At 35.3% G+C, this 19,878-nt stretch overlaps 1 protein-coding gene across 1 annotated transcript in view; it reads right to left on the bottom strand.

Moving 5' to 3' along the window:
* Window positions 1–19,878, bottom strand: part of POF1B (POF1B actin binding protein) — a 108,569-nt gene that overhangs the window by 50,344 nt on the left and 38,347 nt on the right. Inside the window, exon 5 of the mRNA XM_055122301.1 lies at window positions 18,697–18,879. Coding sequence (XP_054978276.1) covers window positions 18,697–18,879 — 183 coding nt within the window. The remainder of the gene's footprint in view (window positions 1–18,696; window positions 18,880–19,878) is intronic.

The raw sequence follows: 19,878 nt of genomic DNA, 5'->3' as shown, positions 1-19,878 counted from the left end.
AGCTGGCTAGATAGTCGGCCCCCTCTTTATTTACCTTCCTGTGTGTCACTATAAAATAACTTTCCCAAGTGAAAGGGCTCAATATTTAGCAAAATATGCCCAAATATTAAGTTTCCATATTAGAATCACTGAGCAACCAAATTGATATGTTTAGATTCTGTATATTCTCTTAGCTTATAATAGTAACATCATCATTCTGTGGAAATCATATTTTCTTCTTTGATTAATTTGACATAGATAATTTATGGTCTCAAATATCTTAAAATAATTTTGCACATTCATGTCATTGTACTTTACGTGAATTGAGCTTCCAGGATTATGATTTTCTGCTAACATAAATTTTTATTTTATTACTAATGTTTATTTATGTGATTTTTTAATGACAGATTTAGACAGCTAAATAAAACACAGAGTCCAGGACAAAAATAATTTAAATAAACGAGGTGTCTGTGCTTGTTAACTAAATAAAGTCATTAAATTTTATGAAAGGAAAGTTATTTCACTTTGATAAAAGATAATAGATGATAATATTTATCCCTTATGATGTAGCAGACACTGTGCTATGACTTTTAAATAAACATTGAATGAGATTATTCTGTCTTATAACCACTACACAATATTGCTTCTTCAGATGGCAGTTGTGTTTGTTTTATTAGTTTCATGCAATATCTCTAGTTGCATTATTTTGGAGAAGCTGGGTCAGAATTTAAAACTATAGTTTTATTTTCTTAGTGTGACACTATGCAAAATATGCCTGAAGTTTAGGCAATAAATTTTAATTAACTAGAGAAAAAGCAGTAGCATTAAATGAAAAATTGACATCTTCCAGCAAAAGACACCTTAAGGTAGAAAAGTAGTAAGTAATGTTTCACCCTTTCGTATATACATATTATTATATGTGTAGATGTATATTAATTATAGCATTAAGAATAGTGTCCACATACAGTAGGCATTAAGTAGATACTTGTTGTAAGGAAAGTGATGAGGAATTTTCTTTCCTAATTTGAGTACCATTAAAGCAAGATCCAGTGGGATAGCACTTTGTGATGAGCTGAGAGAGAGCACCAGAATTCCATTTCCAAGCTATATTTTTCCTAGATTAAAAAGCCCCAATTAGGGCCTTGGGGGCACACATGACCCTGTTATTTAGCTGTGCCCCCAGAGCAACAGGATCCTTTTTCAGGAATCATGGTAACATGCATCCATACTAGTGGCCATGTGATACTTCCCACGTCCATATCTCACACAGAACACACATTGACACTGTAAATTCACAGAATCTACAGTGGATTTACTACCCTCAGCCATACTATGCTACATGAACACAACCACAGCTCTAATCAGTTACTCTTAGAAAAACTCACAAATGTAGTTGTGGTAGTAAGAAATCATGGAACCTTAATTTACAAAGAGAAGAGGGGAAAGACCAATGGCATTAAAAGTCTTCCCCAGAGCGTCATAAAACAAAAATTCTCTAAGCAATTATTTAGTAACAATAAAATTGGCTGGGATAGATCTTGCAGGATCTATCAAGAAGGAGGAAAACAGTCATCTGATTCCCTCAGAGATCACCTTGGCAGGGGCGCCATGGTAAATCACATAAACTCATGCCCAGACTGCAGCAGGATCAATGAAAAGCAGTTTAGAACTCTACCAAGCTCATTCATTCAGCAAATATAGTAGCCAGTAAGTCTCTTCCAATACTAACCAGTTCTATAACCTTTCATATAAGGAATTCAGAGATACCATATGAGGATGCCTAATGAGTTCAAAGGAACAATGTTGCAGGTAGTCAATTCACAGGAATGAATGAGAGAAGAAATAAGAAAACTACAGCTAGAAGTTACAGAACTGAACAGTTTGGTAGGTAAAATAAAAAACTCAGTGAAGAGTCTTGCAACAGAATAAGAGCACCTGAGAATAAGATCAGCAAATTCCAAGATGAGATGAAGGAAACCTCTAAAAAACAACAGAAGCTTGAATAAATATCTTACAATAATGAAAAACACTCGTGTTCAAGAGGAACAATATAAGGATAACGAGTTCCTGAGAAAGAGGAGAGTGCTGTTAATTTAGTCAAAGAAATAATAGTTGAGATATTCCCAGAAATGAGTGTAGGTACATAGATCTAAATGGGACTCTGAAAGATCCAAATTAAAGTAACCCCAAATGAAATTACCCTACAACACAACAATGATGATCAGAATGACAAAAGCCAAAGAAAGACAACATTATGAGCAGCAAAATGTAAGGAGATGATTACAAAGGAGCTTCCTAAAAGTCATAGCAGATGTCCCAAATGAGACTTTACTGGCAAGAAGAAAATGGTATTACATCATTCTTCTGGAGAAAATTATATGAACACCTCACCAAGAATACCCTACCCAGTTATACTATCATTCAGATGTGCAGGATGAATATAGAACTTAATGGATAAGCAACACCTCAGTAATTTTATGGCTTTAAAACCAATTATACAAAAAACACTGAAAGGGATTTTTTAAAGAAAACAAAACCCAAGCCCATATAGGTTTACTAGTTTGAACAAATTACACTGAAATTATTCCTAGTTAGGTATTTTTCTCCTGTTTTGGGGCCACTTCCAGTTATGCTCAGTGCATACTCCTACCTCTGTGATCAGGGATCACTCCTGGTAGGCTGGGAAGAACAATATGGGATACCAGTATAGAATCTGGGTTGGATGAAAGGCAATGCCCTACCCGCTGCAGTTTTGCTCTGCCTCCTTCTAGTTAAGTCTTAAGGCTGTCCTTGTTTATTGTATGTCTGGAAATGCGTGTATGTACCTTTTGCACTGTGTGATTAAATAAGATAATTCTTCGACTCGCAAAAAGTTGGTTTGTTCTATCCTTGAAATTATCATAACATTTTATCTGTGCCTCTCTTTGTGGACCATACCAGTCTACTATTTAATATAGGTACAGCTCTTAATTTTTTCTAAAAATAACATAGATTCCTTGAGAAAGAAACAACACCTTATGTGTTTGTTTCCAGTAGTGCTTAGAAATATGACTGAAAAGAGTGCCAATTTCATTTTTATAAAATGTGTGATGAATGAAAGAACCATGCTACTGAGTCTTTTTAAGCCTGGTATTGGAATGTGTTTATAGATTTTGATTCTGGGTTTAATAAGAAAAAGTTAGAATATATAATAAATCACATTCAAATAGCTACTTCATATATTCAGTGTTTCCATACTGGCTTACCTTACATTAAAAATCTTTCTATACCTTACATAAAGTCTATACTAAAAAAAATTGAAATAAATTACAGTGAAGGTTAAGAGAAGAAAATGGTATTAGAACCATTGTCACCAGATTATTTGTATGAATGATGGCATTCTTATAGATTACAAAACCAGAGTCAGTGAAGAGTGTAGAGGAAATCTTAAGTCCACCAATGAATCTGTCAAAGGACATGCTCAGTGACCAGAAGGTAAGAAGATATTGAAAGTTTGGACCAAAAAGGGTTATGCATCTGGATTGTAGGTTTTAAGGAGCAGGTATAGTTGATCAATAAAATAATAACACGTTTTTGCCTCAAAATATTTTGAGAAAAGGAGCTGGAGCAATAGCACAGCAGGTAGGGCCTTTGCCTTGCATGCGGCTGACCCAGGTTAAATTCCCAGCATCCCATATGGTCCCCTGGGCACCGCCAGGAGTAATTCCAGAGTGCAGAGTCAGGAGTAACCCCTGTTCATTGCCAGGTGTGACCCAAATAGCAAAAAAAAAAATTGAGAAAAATATCAACAGACACAAATAAAATGTGTCAGATAATCAAACACAAAATAGTTGTCATCAGTAAAAAAGAAATAAAATAGAACATTCATTAATTCATCAGTAAATACCAGTTGCTTAACAATAATATGAAACTTGAATATTAGTATTTAGCAAAAAATGGGATTTAGCTATACTGGATTGAACATCACCAGGTATGACCCATAAAGCCCCCCCAGCAAATAAAAGAAAGAAAGAAAAAGAAAAAAAGAAAACAAGTAACCAACATCCCCATACAAAACTGGCAACAAATTGTTTCCTATCAATACTTTCTCAATATCAAAGGACTGAACTTTTCTATCAAAAAAAGGCACAGAGTAAGTGGATGTATAGGAAACAAAATTCACTTTTATGCTGCTTACAAGATATACACTTTAATTCTCATACTAAATAAGGGCTCAGAGAGAAAAAATCAGGGACAACCGTACCTATATTTAGGTTATTAACATTTGAGATAAAGAAATTAGCAAGAGATAGGTTTGGACAGAACATACTGTTTAAGGAATCAATAGATCAGATGACTTAATTCTTATTAACATACATACACAGAATGAAGGGGCAGCAGAGTTTGTAAATAAAATGCCTATATACCCGAGGACATATACAGAACAACACAATAGCCACTAGAAAACCTTAGTATTCACCCTTGTTATTGGCCAGATTAATCAGTCAGAACACCAATAAATAAAAAAGAGTTCTAAATAAAGAATTGAAAAAATTGAGATCTATGGGAATTTACAGGACTCTCTACTATCCAAATATAAAATTTTCTCTAATGCACATGGAGCAGTCTCCAAGATTGATAACATGGTGGGATGCAATGTGAGTATATGTAAACTCACAAAAATAGAAATCATATGAAGTATCTTCACAGACTACAATGCCATGAAAGTACAAATTAAACATAAACAAAGTTGAGATGGTGGGTCATATGAAAGTTGAATTATTAGGTTTTTTTTGAGACGTGTTTTCCAAAAACATGGAATAGGACAACATTCTCACCAGAAGTCTATGAGGGTCCTTTTTCCCCATGTCCACACCAACACTAGTTGTTTCATCCCAAGGGCTTTTGGGCATCTGGACTCTTAGTTCAATGCAACACTATTAACAATAGCTAAAATCTAAAAACAACCCCAAGGTCCAAGAATAAATGAATGGATAAAAAAACTGTGGTGTATATATACACTCTGGTATATACACTGTGGAATATTACCTGGTTTTAAGAAAAGACAAAATTAGACAACTTGCTTTATGTGAATAAAACTGGAGGTTATCATGCTGAGTGTAGTCATACAGAAAGAGAGACAGATACAAAATTACCTGACTCATATACAGAATATAAAAATTCTTAGTATAGGAACAACAAATAGCCAAAACAATAGAATCTATGAATTGGTCTATAGCTAAAATTAGTAGGGCAGTGAGACTTGGGAATTAGGATGAATCAGATGCATATTTCATGACTTCAAATTATACTATAAATTTGGAGAACAAATGCAGACTCTCAAGTTGAACATAATTGAGAACTCAGAGTTAAACTGTGAGATTTATGATAAAGGGAATGGATGTATTAAGTGGACGAAGGAAAGACTCCATAAAAAATGGTACTGGGAAAACTAGGTAGCTAAAAACAAAAAGTAAAAGACATTGGAACCATATATCATATCATTCACAAATGTTAATTCAAAGTAGATTATCATACTCCTAATTAGACAGTAATCTATAAATTACATTGATGAAATCAGAGGCAATCCTTCCAGGATATGAACCTCAGTGCTATCTCCAATAAATTGACTCCAGTAGCAAACTTAACAAATCCAAAAGAAAACAAACAGGATTGCATAAAGGTTTTCCATGGCAAAAGAAACTCAAGCTAGATGTAAAAGACATTCTACAGAATGGGACAAAGTATTTGTACATAATACATTTGGTAAAGGGCAAGATAAAGTACTCAGAAATCTCAAAAGCCACAGAAAATAACCCTATAAAAATGTGAGGAGAGATATGAACAGACACTTCCCCAAAGACTGTTAGTAGAAATACAAAAAAGTCCTCATAATAATTTATTATCAGGGAAATGTAAATCAAAACAATGAGATATTCATGTTAAGTGAAATAAGCAAGAAGAAGAATCAACATAGGATGAAATAACTTAAATGCTGTATTTAGAGTAACTGGATGAGGCAATGCAGTGGCTTCAAGGGAGGATGCCTAGGTCACCCTTGGCCCCAGAGTATAGGAAGGAGAAGGACAGAAATGAGTGAAGCTTAAGGGAGAAGAGATAGACCAATAGCAAAGTAGCAGAGGTCAAGGGCATTCAAGTATATTGGTGGTATCAAGTAATGATAGAGCTAAATATCCAAACTGCACAATCAACAACAGTTAAATCATGATACCCAAACTTGAGTAATCAAACTTAAAAAGTGCTTCTCAAGATAGGAGGCTGGGTTTGGCAGGTGGAGTAGGGGGAGGAGAGGGAACCCTGTAACACTGGTGAAGGCAAGTTGAAATGTTAGGTATCCAAAAGCCAGACCTAGAGCCAGACTGCAGCCATGACAGACCACAGCTAATGTTAAGTTTTTACTAGGCCTAAGTTTCTGTTTCCTAGACATTGAACTTGCAATTTCTGATAAGGAACTGCTAGATCATCTAACTGGTCTTGAGGTATCACTATGTCCATTTTTTTTTTGGAACAACCAGAAACTTACTATTATCAAATGTTGACTAATCGCTGACAATTGTTGCTTGGTCACTGTTATCATAGTGCTTGCTCAACCTTGGAACCTATATAAACTGCTTGCACTTGGAAGTCGGGGTCTCTATCAAGAGACCACTTTGTGGATGAGATAGTTGACCCCAGTTAACTGGAATAAAGCTTCTTTGCACTTGCAATTACTGTCTCTCTGACTCTGTGTCTGTTCACACCGTGACCCAAAAACCCAGGTACAAAAGACACTGGTGATGAGATTAGTGATGGAATACTGTCTGCCCAAAACTCAACAATGAAAACTTTGGAATCCACAATGCTTTAATAAAATAAATTTGTGGAAAAATGAGATATCTCACACTAGACAGAATGACATATATCTAAAAGACTGGAAACAGTGTTGGTGGGGATGTGGTGTGGAAGGATTCACTACTTCTGGGAATGTTGTCTGGTTCAGCCTCTATGGGAAAATGTATGGAAATTCCATAAAAGGGAAAAAACATTAATTCTGAAAGATATGTGCACAGCATTGTTCATTGTAGAGATTAGTATAGTAGCTAGAATACAGTAAAAACCAAGTGTCAATTGTTGGATGTAGTTCCAAGCATGTTCGGTTTAATATTGGGTTGTCCATTTTCCTCCAGCAGGGAACTTAGGTTAATTGAATTATCCCAATTACAGTGCCCCTGGGGTCATACACTATCTATTATGGGCACTGCCAATCCTCAGTGTTGATCTTTAATCTCTGCTTTTTGTTCTTATTCCCCTATCTGTTGATCACAAATATCTCCAAATCAGACAAGGTCACTTATAAAGTCAAACCTTCTGATGGCTCTGGATTTTTATATGTAAGTGAAATATTGCTTTGCTCTTTCCTTTATGTCCTTTGCATATTTTTTGGGTTTTTTTGTTTTATTTTTTTTTTTGCTTTTAGGGTCACACCCGGCGATTCACAGGGGTTACTCCTGGCTCATGCACTCAGGAATTACTCCTGGCGGTGCTTGGGAGACCATATGGGATGCTGGGAATCAAACCCGAGCTGGCTGCGTGCAAGGCAAATGCCCTACATGCTGTGCTATCTCTCCAGCCCCCATCCTTTGCATATTTTTATTTTAGAGAAATGTCCTTTTCATATAGACACAGGAAGACATTTAATGCTATATTTTTCAGCATAGAAGTGAATTGACTCTGAAATATTTATTTATGAGTATCTGTCGTATTTACTTGACTTAAATCTCAGTTGCCCTTACATTGACCTTATTTCCTTACACCACCCCCCAAACGTGGGGCACAGCAGGGGCTTGGGAAAACCTGGCACAAGCCTTAAGCTACCTTGGCTTTGACATGGGATAGCTTAAGTGTCATAAGAAGCATAACAGTCTAAGAGCACAGTCATGGAACAAGCTCTGTCATGACCTAAAAAGAAGTAACTGAAAAGAAATTTATTGGAGTTAGGAAAACCTAACCTGGCCTGAAGACTGTAGTCTGGGAAATTTAGTGATTTTTTTTTGTTTTAGGCCACATCCAACAGTTCTTGGGAGTTTTTCCTATATTAATGTTTGAGGGTTGCTCCTGGCAGTGATTGTGAGCACATGTAGTTTCAGGGATCCAACTAAGGCCTCGAGCATGCAAAGCATGGATTCCAGTTGTTGAAGTCACTTTCTTAGTCCTGGATTATAACTTGGAAATGAATAGTAAAGATAGTGACAGTAGAAAACCAAAAATAAATTATGTTTGCAGTATTACTTTAGAGACAATCTTACACCCATGTGTCATAGTTAAAGAGAACAGATTAATACCAAGGAGCATAGATGAGTAAACTTTTTTCTGTCCTCTTTTCTTCATGGCAACTACAAAATCAAGTTACTCTGTCTTTATTCTGCTTAGAAATGATCAAAACCCTATGCAATTCATACAAGTGAATTACTAGCTCTAAGATCATTACCTAATATATTTTCAGAAACTCTTCAAGTTTATAGTAATTTTTAGGGAAAGTAAATTGTTATTTAAAAAGCCTCCAGAATTTAACAAAGCTAAATAGGAAGATCAAAGTGTTATATAACAAAATATGAAGAAATATATTTGTTATCATATTCTGCCCATTTTCTTAAAATATGCAAAATACTCTTGTCAATATAAAATTAGTTGTAATAAGTTAAGAAAAGTTTATGTTAACCTTATTACTACCACTGAACAATTTTTGGGGTTGGGGGCACACCCAGTTGTGCTCAGCGCTTACTCCTGGCTCTATACTCAGTGATTACTCCAGGGTGATTTAACCCAGATTGTCTGCATACAAGGCAAGTGCCTTACCTGTTGTACTATCTTTCTTCACCCTTTACAAAATTATTATTCCTGTGGATTTGTTTCACTTCTGATAATAAATGATTGAATCGCACTTGTTTCCTACTGTCATCATTCTAGGCTAAACTACTGAAATAATCTCTCACAATCATCTCTCTGTAGCTCCTATTGTTTTGTTTTGTTTTTGAGCTACACCCAGCAGTGCTCAGTGATTACGCCTGACTCTCCACTCAGGGATCACTCCTGGCAGGCTAAGTGTACCATATGGGTTGCAAGGGATTGAACCTGGGTTGGTCATATGCAAGGCAAATGCCCTACCTGCTGCATTAAAAGCGTGTTCTATGAACTACAAATGCTTGATTCCCCTCCTTTGCTTGATTTTTATGTTTAATTATGACACATTGATTTACAAAGGTATTAACAATTGAGGCAAAATATGTTTCAGCATCAGTCCAACTACTGGTGTCAACTTCCTTTCACCACTGTCCCTGGGTTCCCTCCCATCTCCGCACACACACTTCCTTACACCCCCCAGTTTGCTTCCTTGACAGACAAATTATTAAGTATGGCTTCTGTGGTTTATAACTCCTGCCTCATGGAAGCAGAAATTAACCACAGAAAGATGGGCGAAATTTCCAACACTTGGTAGTCGAACAAGTCAGTGCTAAATACAAGTTGCATCAAAGAAGTAAAGGAAGAAAACATACTCATTGAAACTAATAAGAATGAAGATTAAAAAATATAAGAATCTAGGGGATACAGCAAAATCTGTGATGAAGGGAAAATTCATAGCAATTTATGCATGTACTCAGAAATAAGAAAAAGCCCAAATGAACATCCTAAACATACATCTCAAAGAAAGAAAAAAATAAGCCCCAAAATTGTACAAGAAGAGGAAAAATAAACACCAGAGCAGAAATCAATAGTATAGAAACTACAAAATGAACACAAAGAATCACTCAAGCTAGTGATTAATAATAATATTGTTGAGATAATATTATAGAAATAATACTATTATTAATAATTATTATTGGAATAATCAAGATAGACAAATCTTTATCAAAACTTATGAGGAAAATAAGAGAAAATGTCCAAATAAATTTGACAAGAGATTAAAAGGAAGAAATTACAACAGATCCTCCAAACATTCAAAATATGAGAGATTACTATGAAGAACTTTATGCTTTTTAATTGGAGAACCTAGAAGTGGGCATATTTGTGGAATCATGTAATCTCTCCAAACTGAATAAAGTGGAAGTAGAAAGCCTGAACAAGTAAATCACAAAGAAATTGAAACAGTCATTAAGAATAATCTACCCAAGAACAAAACTACTGGTACAGATGAGTTCACTTGTGTTAGAACATCAAACTTTCAAAGAAAACTTACTCCCTTAAACTCTTAAACTCTTCCAAAACATTGAAGAAATAGAAATTCATTCTAACACTTCCTGGGAAGTTCACATTACACTAATATGCAAGCAAGCAGAAATACTTCTATAAAAAAATCTAAGACCAACATACCTGGTAAAATTCAATGCAAAAATCTGTATCAAAATTTTACCAATCCAAATCCAGCAGCATATCAAAAAAGTCATACACCACAATCAAATGGACTTCATTACACGGGTGAATTGGGTGCAAGGATGGTTCAAGATAAGTAAATTTCTGCAGAGTTTTATTTTGATGACACTTTATCATATGTAATTTAGAAATTTTATGAAGCATTTTCAACATAGATTTTCATTTAGTTACTCTACCTTGTGAGGTAAACATTGCTACCAAAATATTATGGATAAAGATGCTTCTGAGAGACGTTATTTTTATTTATTTATTTATTTATTTATTATTTTAAAATTTATTGCTCAGCGGTCACACTCAGCAGTGTCATACTTTTGGCTCTGCACACATAAAATACTTATGGTGGGCTCAGGGGACCATATTGGGTACTAGGTATCAAACCCAGGTTGGCTGTATGAAAGGCAAATGCCTACCTGCTGTACTACCACTCCGGCTCCAGAGACAGTACTTATAAAATTTAGAGTAAGGGTGGAAAGAGAGTACAGGATTTACTTGCCTTGCACAACTTTTACCCAGATTCAATGCCTGACACTACATATAATCTCCGGAGCACTTTCAGGAGTGATTTCTGAATATCACAGGATATTGGCTACCACCACTCTCACGCCCCAACACAGAAAAAGGATGCACAGCTTGAAAAGAAGTTAAATTGGACTGTAATCCAGGTCCTCTTAACCTGAAGCTGGTCCACTTTCTAATATATCACCAAATATCACCCCAAAGACAGTTAATCTAGTACTCTATTCATGTTTAAACTATTAATCAAGGTCTCCTACATTACTTACTTAAAATCAAAAAGTGTATCTTAATAAGTTTTAGAATCAGGAAACATATATATATAGTATATATGTTTCTATATATATACTAGAATATATATGTTTCAATATATGTATATTGAAACATATATATATATAGTATATATGTTTCTATATATAGTAGCTTCACACCAGCTGGTTGCATAGACCTTTACAAGTACAAGACCTTTACCTTAACCTCTCTGAACTTGTATCCTGATATGACTAATAAGGGCAATAATTACTTCCTCAACTAACTATTGTGAGAAAAAAACAACCTAGGGCCAGGGAGATGATTCAAAGAACTGAAATGTCTGCTTTGCAATCAGCAGCCACAGGTTATATCCTTGACTCCATATGATTCCCTAATTACCACAGTGAGTGACCCCGGAGAACCAAGCTGGGTATGGCCCTAAAACAAAGAAAATCAATACGCTAATACATTTTATAACATAGCTACCCTAACCATATTTGTCAACATTTTTTTAACTCAATAAACTTTACTTACTCTCCATTATCTACCATACAAAGTCAAAACTTTTAACTTATTACTCGTGGTTTGCATTTTATGTGTTAATATAATATTTAAACTTACATTCTAATATTACACATTCTATGCATTCTATTTTCCATCGAAAATAATTCTGAAACCCCCAGAACTTTGTTGAATCGATGGTTTTGTTCATGTGATTCACTCCTCTTAAGACATGATCTTCATGAAATAAACATGACACAATATATAAAAATTTTGCATACTCTTCAAAGTAAATTCATGCCATCTCTATTAAAGTGTTTATGATCTTCCATCTGAAATTAATTACTTCTATTCTCTGATCTAAAAACATGTTTCTTGTACTTTATGAGTAGACAAGACTGAAAGTTGTGTTGTTTCATGTGCTTCCATTTTTCTCTTTAGAAAATAAGTACCTATAAGAAAAATGACTATGTCTTACCCAACTTGCATTTCTCATTATCTAGCATGAGAAGTTAATGTCCATAAATAATAATTATTATGAAAACTAATAGTTATAATTTATTCTACAATTACCACTGATGCATCTATGAAAGTGTTTAGCGTACAAGACAATGAAATTTTCACAATAACTCTGTAGGAAACGGATAATGATTCTCTATTTTTTGATGAGGTAACTGATGCAAAGCAAGTTTATTGAGTCATATGAAATTGTCGCTATTTGACATAATTTATAAAAATTACAATTTCAAATGATTAGTACAATTTCTTTAAGATTATTTTTCTAGGGGGCTGGAGTGATAGCACAGTGGGTAGGGCATATGCCTTGCACGCGGCCAACCCGAGTTCAATTACCAGCATCTCATATAGTCCCCCAGCACCGCCAGGAATAATTCCTGAGTGTAGAGCCAGGAGTAACCCCTGTGCATCGCTGGGTGTGACCCGAAAAGCAAAAAAAAATCATTTTTCTAATATGAACCTTTTATGACCCATTGTAATTGCATTAATTCATAGAGACTATTGAAATAATCTCTAGCTATTGCCCTTTTCTTTTTTCATAAATTTATCGTTGGTTTAAAATATTATATAATTGTCAGGGGCTTAGCTTTACAAATTTGCTTACATGTAATTGTAACCACTTCTGCCACAAAATTTTCATTTCATTACCATCATTCTAATTTCCCCCATCCTCCTGACCCCTTCCCCTTTGGTAACCCTTATAATTTTCTTATTTTCTTCAATTGCTTCAATAATTCATATTCCATATGAGTGAGGATTAATGATCATTACTAACTAATAAAGCATATAAACTTTAAACATTTTATATTTTGCCTTAGAGAAATTATAGAGGTCAATATTTCATGTGATATTCAGAGAAAATATAATTTTAGAATTATTTGTCAAAAGTATTATTTTTAAATATCTAGTGGTCTTCCTTGAAAACTATAACTAAAGTGATAATTTCAATTCTTAGAAATTATATGATATATATGTAATTTGGTGCTATAAAATTCTTTTATTTTTTATTTTTTAAGTATATTTATGTATATGTATTTAATTTTATTGATTCACTGTGAGATATAGTTAAAAGCTTTCATGTTTGAGTTACAATCACACAATGATCAAACACCCATCCCTCCACCAGTGCACATTCCCTACCACCAATATCCATGATATACCTTCCTTTCCCACCCTCACCCTGCCTCCATGGCAGAAAATATTCCCCATATTCTCTTGGAATGAGCTTAAACAAAGAGGTGAAGGACCTATACAAGGAAAATTACAAAATACTACTTCAAGAAATAAAAGAGGACACTTGGAAATGGAGAGACATCCCCTGCTCATGGATAGGGAGAATTAACATTATCAAAATAGCAATAATGCCCAAAGCACTATACAAATTTAATGTGGTACCTATCAGGATACCCATGACATTTTTCAAACAAATAAAAAAAACACTCGTGAAATTCATATGGAACAATAAACCCCCATGAATAGCTAAAGCAATCCTTGGGGAAAAGAAGATGGGTAGCATCACCTTCCCCAACTTCAAACTCTACTACAAAGCAGTAGTAATTAAAACAGCATGGTATTGGGCTAGAAACAGACCTACAGACCAATGGAACAGAGTTGAATATCCTGTCACAGAACCCAAATATATAGCCACTTAATCTTTGACAAAGGAGCAAGAAATGTGAAGTGGAACAAGGAAAGCCTCTTCAACAAGTGGTGCTGGGAAAACTGGATAGCTACCTGCTAAAAATGAACTCTGATGTCTGTCTAATGCCAAGCACAAAAGTCAGATCAAAGTGGATTAAAGACCTCAACATCAGGCATGAACCTATAAGTACACAGAGGAAAATGTAGGCAGAACCCTCCATGACATTGAAGCTAAAAACAACAAGAAATATTTTTATTTCTTTAATACCTTTATAGTAGATATGTACACTATTCCAAAGTCTTCAGAACATACATTAAGAATTTTATTCCAGGAGATACCAAATAAGTATCACTCACTGTATCACTGTTGGTGTGTTGTTCATTGATTTGCTGGAGTGGGTGCCAGTAACGTTTCATTTGTCCCTGTCATATTTAGGGTCAGGGGAATGAGGCCTGTTTTACTGTTTTTGGCATATCAAATGCCACACGGGTAGCTTGCTAGGCTCTGCTTTTCAAGATTCTGCCTAATTAATTAATTTTAAACTATTATTATATAATGGAAGAATGAGATTACAAGTACATACACACCAAAACATATCTTGCATCATTAAGGTGCTGTAGAAATGACAAAACATAGCAGAAAGATATCCAAGATTTAGAAAATTTAAAAGAACCCTATATGTAACAACATAGATGTTTCTAATTGAATATATGTTGAGCAAGAGCAGTATGACCCATTGGGTGTGGGATGTGTTTAAAGTGATAGATTCCAGTGTTTTTTTTCTATTTTGTTTATGTGAAATATAGTAAAATGCATAAATTACTTGAGTCAGTATATCATATTTTCAAAGAAATGAGGTAGTTATTAGTTTTTGAACAGTAGCCATCATAATCATCTCAGATATTATTTACAATTCATTGTTTAGTTAAATACACACCTCATGAAAATATTTCATGTTGAACAATTTCCAGACCTACTGAAGAACAAGGGTTAACTAGAAATTATGGACTAATTGAAAACTTTATAATTATTATTAATAAATTAAATTTATTAATAGACCCTAATTATTTCTGAGGGAGCATGGAAAATTTGTTTTAACAATATAATAAGTCTTGGGACAAAGAGGTAATAAAGGGCTTAAGGCATACAGCTTGCATGGGTCAACCCCAGTTTGATTCCTGGGCCACTACATGTTCCCCCAAGCATCACCAGGACTGAACCAAGAACAGAGAGAGAGGAGTGACCCTTGAGTATCACTGGGTATGGCCTCACTTCCCAAACAAAGAGTATATAAAAATAAGACAACGTCAAGGAAGAAACAGGTAAACAATACCCTATGAAGGGAGAACATTTTGTAATGAACATATGGATTAATCACAGAATCTTTCAAGAGGTCCTATCTTATTCAGGACACAAGCTAGTTCTGAGACAAAGAGTTGAGCTGGATAGAGTTTATTACCAAGAGAAAAAGTTCTTGGGACCAGAAAGATACTACAGCAGATAGAGCTTTTTCCTTGCACATACCCAACACAAGTTTCATCCCCAATATGACATACGGTTCCCTAAACCCTGCAAGGAGTGATCCCTGACCCAGAAGCAGAAATTAACCCTAATCAATGCTGGCTATGGCCTATGTGACAAATAATAAAGGAGTAGAAGAAATATATTGGCTCTTCACCAGCCCAATAAACCTATTTTAACTTGGCACAGATTTATAAGTGGATACTGTGACTGTGAAAACCATGCATATAATACAGCTCTATTCAAGCATGAAGCACAAATACAACAGGGGTTTTGAACATCTGGAAGCAGAACTTGAACTTAATACCACAATTTCCAAACAAACACTTGCAACACTTCACCACAAGAGGCTACTCGGGTTTTCTGAACATTGACTATTACAGTTTCTGCCAGGTGTGAGAAAATGCTATAGCTACATTTGTAACTATGAAGATCAGCCTGCTGCCACGGCCATGATTGATCCTGTGATCATGATCATTGCCTTGTGTTCAAATGTCTTGAAGTTTGACATACAATTCAGGCCTTCTAGACTTGGGTCAAAGTTCTGGCCTTTTAGACCTCAGTGCTAGAACATCTACAGAGCACTTGTTATTGATAATTTCTTGAAGTTTTTGAGATTCACACAAACTCAGAGCCATCTTACTCTTTGAAATTAGTGTTCATAAACCCCTAAGCCCTTAATTCTTGCCCTGGATGACATGAACATGGATTTTCACACTTAACCCTCAAATGATATGAGGGTTAATGAAGAAATTGAATTCATCTACATCTGTTTATGAATACAAAAGCCTAGTTGACCTAGGTATATCACAGCCTTCTAATCTCCCTTATGAAGTCTCTCAAGAAATTTTCATAACAGAGATCACTAAAATGACAAATATCAATGGAAGAGAATTTTATTTTATTTTACTTTTTAAATTTTAAAATTTTTTACTTTTTAAAATTTTTATTAGTGAATCACTATGACGTACAGTTACAAACTTATGAACTTTCATGTTTGCATTTTGTTTATATCCCTCCACCAGTGCCCATTCGCCTCCACCAATGTTCCCAGTATCCCTTCCACTACCTGACCCCAACCCCCACCACCCCACCCTGCCATTGCAGCAGTGCATCATTACCTTTTGTTCTCTCTCCTGTTGGGTGTTGTAGTTTACAATAGAGGTAAGGAGTGACCACCATGATCGGTCTATAGTCTACTTTCGGCATGCAGCTTTCGATCCAAGTGGGTCCTCCCAAAATTCTCTAGTAGGGGTTGCTTATTTCTCTATCTGGTGTTGCTCTTCTCTATCTGGGCTTGCTTATTTTCTGTTGTTATGTTTTTATAAGTACTTTATATATCTTGGATATTATTCCTTTGTCAGATTAGTGAACGGTGAGCAAGTCTTTTCTCTGAGTCTTTATGGTTTCTTTTTACTTCAGTCATCATCTCTTTTTGAAGTGTTGAAGCCACTTAATTTGATATAACCCCATTTGTTTATTTCTGCTTGCTGATCGATGGCATTGAATCATTGAAATGCCTTAAGATTCAATGTCATGAAAGGTTCTGCTTTTCTTCTTAATGCACCCATTAGCACTGTTATTTTATTTGTACTTTTTCAATCTTTTATTTCAATTATATGTCCCTATTAAAATTTTCTTCCATCAGGGGCCACTTAGTTCACATATTGCGAAACATAAAACCCAAAAGGAGAGAGAGAGAGTAGACGGGAATGTGCCTGCCACAGAGGCTGGGCTGGGGGGTGGGGGGCGGCAGAGATACTGGGTGCATTGGTGGTGGAGAATGGGCACTGGTGGAAGGATGGGTACTCAATTATTGTATGACTGAAACGTAATCACAAAAGTTTGTAAATCTGTAACTGTATCTCATGGTGATTCATTAAAAAATTGAAACAAAATAAAAATTTTAAAAAAGTTTAAATCACACATGCAAAAAAAACCCCCATATTTTAGTTTCTAACAACCTATATCTAAAGGGCTAGAAATAACTTGCTTGGTGGGGATATGGAGAAAAACATGCCATCAAATACTGTGGCATTGAATATATGCTAAGTCACTTTCTATGGAAAACAGTATAAAAACCTAGAAAATTAAAAATAAAAGTGCCAAGTGATGTATAAATTTCACTTCTTTTCCTTTTTCATCTTTAGGTCACACATGGCATTGCTCAGGGCTTTCTCCTGGCTCTGTGCTTAGGTTTTACTCATGGTGGTCCTCAGAAAATCATATGTGGTTCCAGGAAAAGAATCAGGCTCAGCCACATGCTAGGCAAGAATTATAATTACCTCATTATCTCTCTTTCCCAACACTTCTCAATTTCTATCCCAATAACACAATAACGCTCCTATGCAGGTCACTGTAACACTAAGTAAAATAGCCAAGATCTGGAAAGAAGCCAAATACTCAAAATCAAATAGGTGGATTAAAGAATTATAGCATATATACACAATGGAATACTGCTGCGCTAGCTATGAGGAGGAAAATGGAGTCTTATGTTTTGTTACAATATGAATGTTATCGGGCAGAGCCTGGCAAGCTACCTGTGGCATATTCGATATGCCAAAAACAGTAACGATATGTCTTATTCCCCTGACCCTGAAAGAGCCTCCAATCATTGGGAAAGACGAGTAAGGAGTGGCTGCTAATATCTCAGGGCTGGGAGGAGTAGAGACGTTACCGGTGTTCACTTGAGTGAATCGACAAACAAGGGGATGACAATGATACAGTGATGGATGTTACAACATGACTATAAAACAAAGCTCCTGGAAGAGAGCAATGCAGAATCTCGCAGAGCAGAGCCTACTAAGCAACCCGTGGTATATCCGATATGCCCCAAACAGTAACAATAATGGGTCTCATTTCCCTGACCCTGAACGCGACAGTGGGCACCTGCTCCAGCAAAACGATGAGCAACAGGACAACAGTGATACAGTGATACAGTGATAGATGGGAATAAAGAATTTCATGTCTGGCAAAATAAATTCGAAAGAGAAAGACAAATAATGGATAATGTCACTCATAAGTGGTATATAAAGAAAAACAGCAAAGAACAATGTTCAAAGAAAACTAAAATTAGATTCTGATGACACAACTGAGGATACCAATTGGAAGAAAGAGTCTGATAGGGATTGATAGAGGAAATACTGCCTCTTTGTTGGTAGGTGTAGTGTGATGATATTGTACCCCTAAGGCATAAACATTTATGTTCTTTTAAACAATTGTTACCTATCAATAAAATGCACGTTGCAAAACGCATATTACAAGCTATCTTCAATTTTGATGAACAGCTAATGTGGATACTTGCAAAGTATGCATAGGTTTTAAATACTATTTTATTTATTAAGGAATAAAATTACTGATCTTACCTGATCATGTACATGGCTTGATCCACCATGGCATAATTCCTTTCCAGTATTTGTAGAAGCTGAGTCATTTCCTACAATAGTTTGGATATGTTGACCAGAGCAAGATTGTTGGCAGTGTGGAAAGTGGATTATCTGGGGCTGTTGTACAATGTGATGATGGCATTGAATCTGAGGACAGCATTCCTAAAACAAAAATGTACCAAATTCAGTTACTGATAATTAAAAAATCACTGTATCACCGTATCACTGTCACCCTGTTGTTCATCGATTTACTCAAGCAGGCGCCAGTAACGTTTCCATTCACCCCAGCCCTGCAACTATAGCAGCCTCTCCTTACTCGTCTTTCGCAATGATTAAAGGCTCTTTCAGGGACAGGGGACTAAGGCACTGGAGCCATTAAACCCTTGTATAAGAGATCATCACATCATAAGACACTCCCTACCCATTTTCCATAAAAAATCCATAAAACTAAAATATTAATCATAAAAATCAAACTGAACATATTTTTTAAAAGTTTCATGTGTACCAGATTCACGAGGCCCAAAAAGTACTGTACAAAATATACTCAAACTAAATAACACTAACAAATAATAATCAAAAAAGGTTAAAACCAAAGTCAAAGACAGACTACTTAAACATCCAGAAAGAAGGGATAATACAACATAAATAACACAAGGATCACAACAGATCTCTCATGTAATATCATATAAGCAAGGAAAGAGTGGAGGTTTGCTCTTAACTTTTGTGTTCCTTCTGTAACACTCTCTCACTTATCTATCACTGATTCTTTGCTCGCTTATTTCCACTCTAGAGAAGCCTGTGTTCTTTTTCAAATAGGTACTTCGCTCTTTATCTACTTACCCCTCCCATTCTTCTAAATATGCTTCAATAGAAACTATCTTACTTCACAAAAAAGAAAGAAAATAGTGGAACAACATAGTCAAAGTACTGAATGGAATAAAAAGAACTTTCAATCTAGAATGCACTAACTGCAAAGCTGTTATAGTATTAAGGGAGGGTTAAAAAAATTTTAGACAAACAAGCACTGGCAAGATTTGTGATAACTAAACCAGTCTTGCAAGAATTATTGGAAGACCATTTATATAAAAAAATGGCCACATGCAAAACTACTTCCTCCCCTCACACAAAACAATACAAAATGGTAACACAATCCTTTATTTA

This window comes from Sorex araneus, chromosome X (genome assembly GCF_027595985.1).
Source record: "Sorex araneus isolate mSorAra2 chromosome X, mSorAra2.pri, whole genome shotgun sequence".
In the NCBI taxonomy this organism is placed as follows: Eukaryota; Metazoa; Chordata; class Mammalia; order Eulipotyphla; family Soricidae; genus Sorex; species Sorex araneus.
This window is presented reverse-complemented; position numbering and strand designations above follow the sequence as displayed.